General features: G+C 45.4%; 1 protein-coding gene across 1 annotated transcript; it reads left to right on the top strand.

Annotated features, from left to right (window-relative positions):
- Window position 1: 1 nt before the first annotated feature.
- On the top strand, window positions 2–5,637 carry EXOC8 (exocyst complex component 8; the record flags this gene model as incomplete). The annotated part of the gene is made up of 2 exons (XM_009281782.2): window positions 2–1,339; window positions 1,998–5,637. Coding segments are annotated over 2 exons (1,947 nt in total), but the record flags the coding sequence as incomplete, so codon positions are not given.
- Between the last annotated feature and the right edge of the window lie 280 nt (window positions 5,638–5,917).

Raw genomic sequence — 5,917 nt, 5'->3', positions numbered from 1 at the left:
CAACGTCTACCAGAACTACCGGCAGTTCATCGAGACGGCGCGGGAGATCAGCTACCTGGAGAGCGAGATGTACCAGCCCAGCCACATCCTCACCGAGCAGAAGGGCATCATGGAGGCCGTCACCCAGGCCTTGCTCCTCCAGGCCGACCGCGACGACCCCGCCCTGGGCGCCCGCCGCGCCGCCGCCGCCGACCCCTTCCTGCCGCTGTCGGCCAAGGAGGCTGCGGCCAGCGAGGAGGGCCGGCAGCGCACGCTTACCACCCTCCTGGAGAAGGTGGAGGGCTGCCGCGACCTCCTGCCCGAGAGCCCCGGCAAGTACCTGGTCTACAACGGCGACCTGGTGGAGTACGACGCTGACCACATGGCGCAGATCCAGCGGGTGCATGCCTTCCTCATGAACGACTGCCTGCTCGTGGCCACCGCCCTGCCCAACCGCCGCGGTGCCTACCGCTACGATGCCCTCTACCCCCTCGACGGGCTGGCTGTGGTCAATGTCAAGGACAACCCGCCCATGAAGGACATGTTCAAGCTGCTCATGTTCCCTGAGAGCCGCATCTTCCAGGCCGAGAACGCCAAAATCAAGAAGGAGTGGCTGGAGGTGCTGGAGGAGACCAAGCGCAACCGGGCCCTCAGCGAGAAGCGACGCCTGGAGCAGGAGGCCCTGCCCCGGCCTGCCCCGACGCCCCCCGAGTCCACCAACCCCTTTGAGGAGGATGAGGAGGAGGAGGAGGAGGAAGAGCCCTCTGCTGAGGAGGAGGTGGTCGACCTCTCACTTGAGTGGATCCAGGAGCTGCCAGAGGATTTGGATGTCTGCATTGCTCAGCGGGACTTTGAGGGGGCGGTGGACCTCTTGGATAAACTCAACGAGTACCTGGGGGACAAGCCCGTGAGCCAGCCTGTGAAGGAGCTGCGGCTCAAGGTGGATGAGCGGGTCCGGCAGCTTACGGATGTGCTGGTGTTTGAGCTGTCTCCAGACCGCTCACTGCGAGGAGGGCCGCGGGCCACCCGCCGAGCCGTGTCCCAGCTCATTCGCTTGGGCCAGTCCACCAAGGCGTGTGAGCTCTTCCTGAAGAACCGGGCGGCCGCGGTGCAGACAGCCATCCGACAGCTGCGCATTGAGGGTGCCACGCTGCTCTACATCCACAAGCTCTGCCACGTCTTCTTCACCAGCCTTCTAGAGACGGCGAGAGAGTTTGAGACAGACTTTGCTGGTAACAACGGCTGCTACTCAGCCTTCGTTGTCTGGGCCCGCTCTTCCATGAAGATGTTTGTAGATGCCTTCAGTAAGCAAGTATTTGACAGTAAAGAGAGCTTGTCGACTGCGGCAGAGTGCGTCAAGGTAAGAGGGTCCAAAGAGGGTGGTGTGACATGATGGCCAAACCAAAGGCTGCAAAGCTTGTAAATCCTCTTTTCTAACCCTAGGTTAGTTGTTGGCTCTTGAGTGGGTCTCCAAAGAGGTTTCCTGCATTGAAAGGTTAATGGGGGGTTGGTTTGGTTTTTTTCAGTTTAACAGAGGAAAGCATTCAGATGAAAATACACAGCAAGAAAAACCCTGCCTTTATCAGAAATGCAAAATGTGTTTCTTCTAAATTGCCTTTAGTCAGTAGGAGGTCCTAAAATTTACATAAGCTACATCTGAATGATGAGTATTTTGAAGACTTTTTGTTTGTTTTTCAAGCCTGTCCTGGGCTACATTTCCATAATTTTTTTCAAGACTAACTTTCTCAGGTTATGGTTTCTTTCAGCTGCTAATTTGGGGGAGGAGCGAAGTGTGTCTGGGGGGGTTATAATGTAATTGTCCAGAGTATTTTTGAAAGGCAGGGTTTATCTTTCAGTTATTAATTTCTCATTAATAAGGAATTTCTTAGAGCAGGCAAAATAAGTGACGTATGACTAACGCTTCCCCGTTTTCTGAGAATGATAGATTCTGGAAATGTGTAAGATGTAAAGGGGGCCTGCACACTAGTAACACCCTTTGCTTTTTGTTAATATCCAAGGTAGCTAAAGAGCACTGCAAGCAGCTTAGCGAGATTGGACTGGATCTCACCTTCATCATTCATGCCCTCCTGGTAAAGGATATCAAAGATGCTTTACAGAGCTACAAGGATATCATCATCGAGGCCACCAAGCACCGCAACTCTGAGGAGATGTGGAGAAGGATGAACCTAATGACTCCAGAGGCGCTGGGGAAACTCAGGGAGGAGATGAGGGGCTGCGGGGTAGGCAATTTTGACCAATACACGGGTGATGACTGCTGGGTCAACCTTAGCTATACTGTAGTAGCTTTCACTAAGCAGACTATGGCCTTCTTGGAGGAAGCGTTGAAGCTTTACTTTCCAGAGCTGCATATGGTTCTTTTGGAGAGTCTTGTGGAAATCATCCTGGTGGCTGTCCAGCATGTTGATTACAGTTTACGGTGTGAACAGGACCCTGAGAAAAAAGCATTCATTAGGCAGAATGCATCCTTCCTGTATGAAACTGTCCTTCCTGTTGTGGAAAAAAGATTTGAGGAAGGAGTTGGAAAGCCAGCCAAGCAGCTACAGGATCTGAGAAATGCTTCAAGATTGATGCGTGTAAATCCGGAAAGTACCACCTCTGTGGTGTGAAGTGACCTGACTGTCCTTACGAACGGAGCGTGAAAGCACTTACTGAAAATGTTGTACATTGAATATGAGAGCTAAATGGTTTTTCTGAGTCCCTGAAAAATGCAGAAGTCTAACTGCTGCATTCCAGAAGCTGAAGACTTACAATCAAAGCCTGCAAGGATGCAATGCTTTGCTTGGTGGATGGTGGGTAGGAGAGCGAGAAGTAAGGTCGAGGTCACATGTCATTGGACAGAATATCCTGTAAGAATGGCTTGTGTAGCGTTTGTGGCTTGGGAAATACTATAATATACATTTTTTGGCCAAATGTTTGTGAAAGTCTTAAATATACATACACCGTACGGCAGGAAAAGATCACTTCTCATCACGTCACTGTAGGAATTCTTTTTTAAGGCAGTGTTCTGGTAGGAGAGGAAGTGCTGAAACGCTTCCAAGGTGTGGTGTTTGGTGAGGCAAGTCCACCATCCAGATGTGACTCAGCACTGCAGGTAAACAACATGGATTTGCACAGTCTGATTTGTTTGGTAGCAGTGCAGACTCTTCAGTTTCTCCAACATTCAGATTCTCTTCATTCATTTCAGAGGCAGATCTAAATTAAAAATGTCTTTTGTACAGGTTTTTGTGTTTGGGTGAAGGGGCTTCTTCTATTTAATAAGCTGGCCTGTCGGCTTAAATTACAGCTCTCTGAAAACAAACCTTCTGCTGTTAGAAACATTTGTTCCCTTCAGCGAAGTGAGACTAACTTTCTTCCCTTCCCCTTTGTGTCCCCTTCCTTGTTTTCTTACGGACTTCATTGGGGTCAAGTCCATTGGATGAAGTATGTGCTCTTGCTTGAGGTGCTGTCATAAATGTATGATGGGCCATTACCTACTGGTAGAAACCATAGTGAAGAGGCATAAGTGCTCTTGAGATGTGCAGGGCAGGGAGAGGGTCCGAAGGTACTGTTTCGTTTGGAAGAAACAGAATGCTAGTTTTGCTGTACAGAAGCAGCACAAGATGAAGAGACTGGGTGTGAGGCTTTTTGTAAATGATGCGATCTTCAAAATACGCACTCTGTCTCTCCTGTAAATGTTAGCGTCGTTTCCTGTAATACAGCAATAACCAAGAAGAACTACCTTTTTTGCAGAAAACACAAGGGCTGTATTTGGTTGGGAACTCTAATGTAGATGGGGGAAGTTTATGCAAACGCTCATTTGTTTGGATTGAAGGTGATGGCTGTCTCGTTCAGTATGTGTCTCTGGATATAAAATAAGCCAAGTCTTGTGTAAAGGCTGGCTTTAGAAAGCTGTCAGCATCATCTTCTAAGCTGTGTAAACTTCTTCCCCTTTAGCGCAGACTTTCTTAATTGTGAGAAAATCATGTCACAGCTAAGTAACCTTGTATTAGACTCTCAATAAGTGTTCTTAACTGGAATAATTGAGTATCCTATTCCTCTTGCGCTTTCAAATGAAAGCTTTTGCAATTTGTATCATGGTAATGAATGCCTTGTGACTGCCTGAACAAACAAAAGATATCGCTAGTAAAATGTTCTGCATAACTGCTTATACTGGAGCTGCTTCATTTCTCCCTGTTTTCACAGTGCTGGTTCAATGCAGTTTTCACTTTAGTGGCTAGTTTTCTTTCTCTCATCTCTTTGGATGCCTTTTGAACTGTCAGATTTTGCAAAGCATCCTACTGTCTCTGCTCACTCGCTCACCAGTGTTTGAGCCTTTTGCTAGCAAATCACACAAAAAAAATGTACAAAATGGTTTTAAAGGGTGACTCGGTGCTCTTAGCTAAAACTGATTGAAAACCACTGAAATAGCTATAGTTTTATTTTAAGGTACAGGGACAGTGAGAGTTAGAACTTGTGTGAACATGTTAACAGCTGTGCGGCTCTCTCTTGGAGATATTTACTAGTGAACTATCTTTGATACCAGAACCTGGTGAAGTATATCGAAATAATATATTCTCTGTCATCTGTTCAAAGTGGGCAAAGGTAGCAACCTGGCCTTACTTAATTTGAGAAGTATTTTCAAGTGGATTATAAGTGAGAGCTCTCCATGATGACGGGTATTTTGGAGGAGAGAGAGAAGGGAGGGCTTTTTTTCTCTGAAGGCAGGTATATTTTATTGTTTTCTTTACAGCGGAAGAAAGCATCTTGTGAGCACAGAATAAGTACAGATAAGCCTTATGTAATTTTTTTTTTTTTTTTTTTCCTGTGCAAGAGAAGGGTAAGCTGTGGAACTGCAGCTCAAGACTGATTATTGTGATGCTTGAGGATTTTGTGTAAGAAGCTGAATTGTAGTTTCCCGATTCCCAGCTCTGGCATAAGACTGAATAGGAGGAGAGCCCTATTCATGCTTCTGTTGCAAGCTGGTGTAGCACATCTTACCCTCGTCGGAGGATGAAATGTAGAATGTAATTCTGCCATGTGCTCTGTTATGCCTCTGTCACCGCTCCCTTCATCAATCTATTTACGGCACGCACGGCCTACTGATTTTGTCTCTGCTGTCATCCATAGAGCAGTGGGCTTATGTGGATGTTGGTTTTAATGGATCAGGGAATCTGGCCTTTCCTTCGGGTGATCAAATATCATGTTCATGTGCCTGTCACAATTCAAACACGCCTGTGGATTTGTATAAACTGCTGTAGGTAGCATTGATATTTTGTAACTTGTGAATCTATTCAAGTCATAATAAAAGAAGAACAATGACTTAAAGAAAATGGTGTGCAATTAAATTAAACACGCTTTGTATGTTAATTCAGTTAACAGAAAAAGTCAACATATGCTGAGAGTCCTGGTTTAATAAATTTCAGATTTGCAGATGATAAATTGGAATGGCACTTTTCTTTTCCTGAGCTGTACACTTGTGGGGATAGTGTTGTTCAAGTTGGGATTTGCAGTAACTACTGAATAATACGATAGCAGTTTTGTTGATTTGGGGAAGAACTAGTTGTATTTTTTTTGCTTTTGAGACAATTGCATATAAAATCTGGTTTCCTTTAGCTGCTGTGACAAAATTGTGATGTGTAAAATGAAGATTTTTTTTTTTAATTAACGAATTTATGTGTATTAGAATTTAATGCGATAACTTTTCTGAGCAGTGAGGACCATGTATTAAAACTTTTGGACATACAACACTAGTGGTGTATTTCTGGTTTTATTTTTGAGACAATTGCATATAAAATCTGGTTTCCTTTAGCTGCTGTGACAAAATTGTGATGTGTAAAATGAAGATTTTTTTTTTTAATTAAGACGAATTTATGTATTAGAATTTAATGCGATAACTTTTCTGAGCAGTGAGGACCATGTATTAAAACTTTTGGACATA

This window comes from Aptenodytes forsteri, unplaced genomic scaffold (genome assembly GCF_000699145.1).
Source record: "Aptenodytes forsteri isolate BGI_AS27 unplaced genomic scaffold, ASM69914v1 Scaffold132, whole genome shotgun sequence".
Lineage (NCBI taxonomy): Eukaryota > Metazoa > Chordata > Aves > Sphenisciformes > Spheniscidae > Aptenodytes > Aptenodytes forsteri.
Note: the sequence above shows the minus strand (reverse complement) of the source record. Positions and strands in the feature narration are given on the sequence as shown.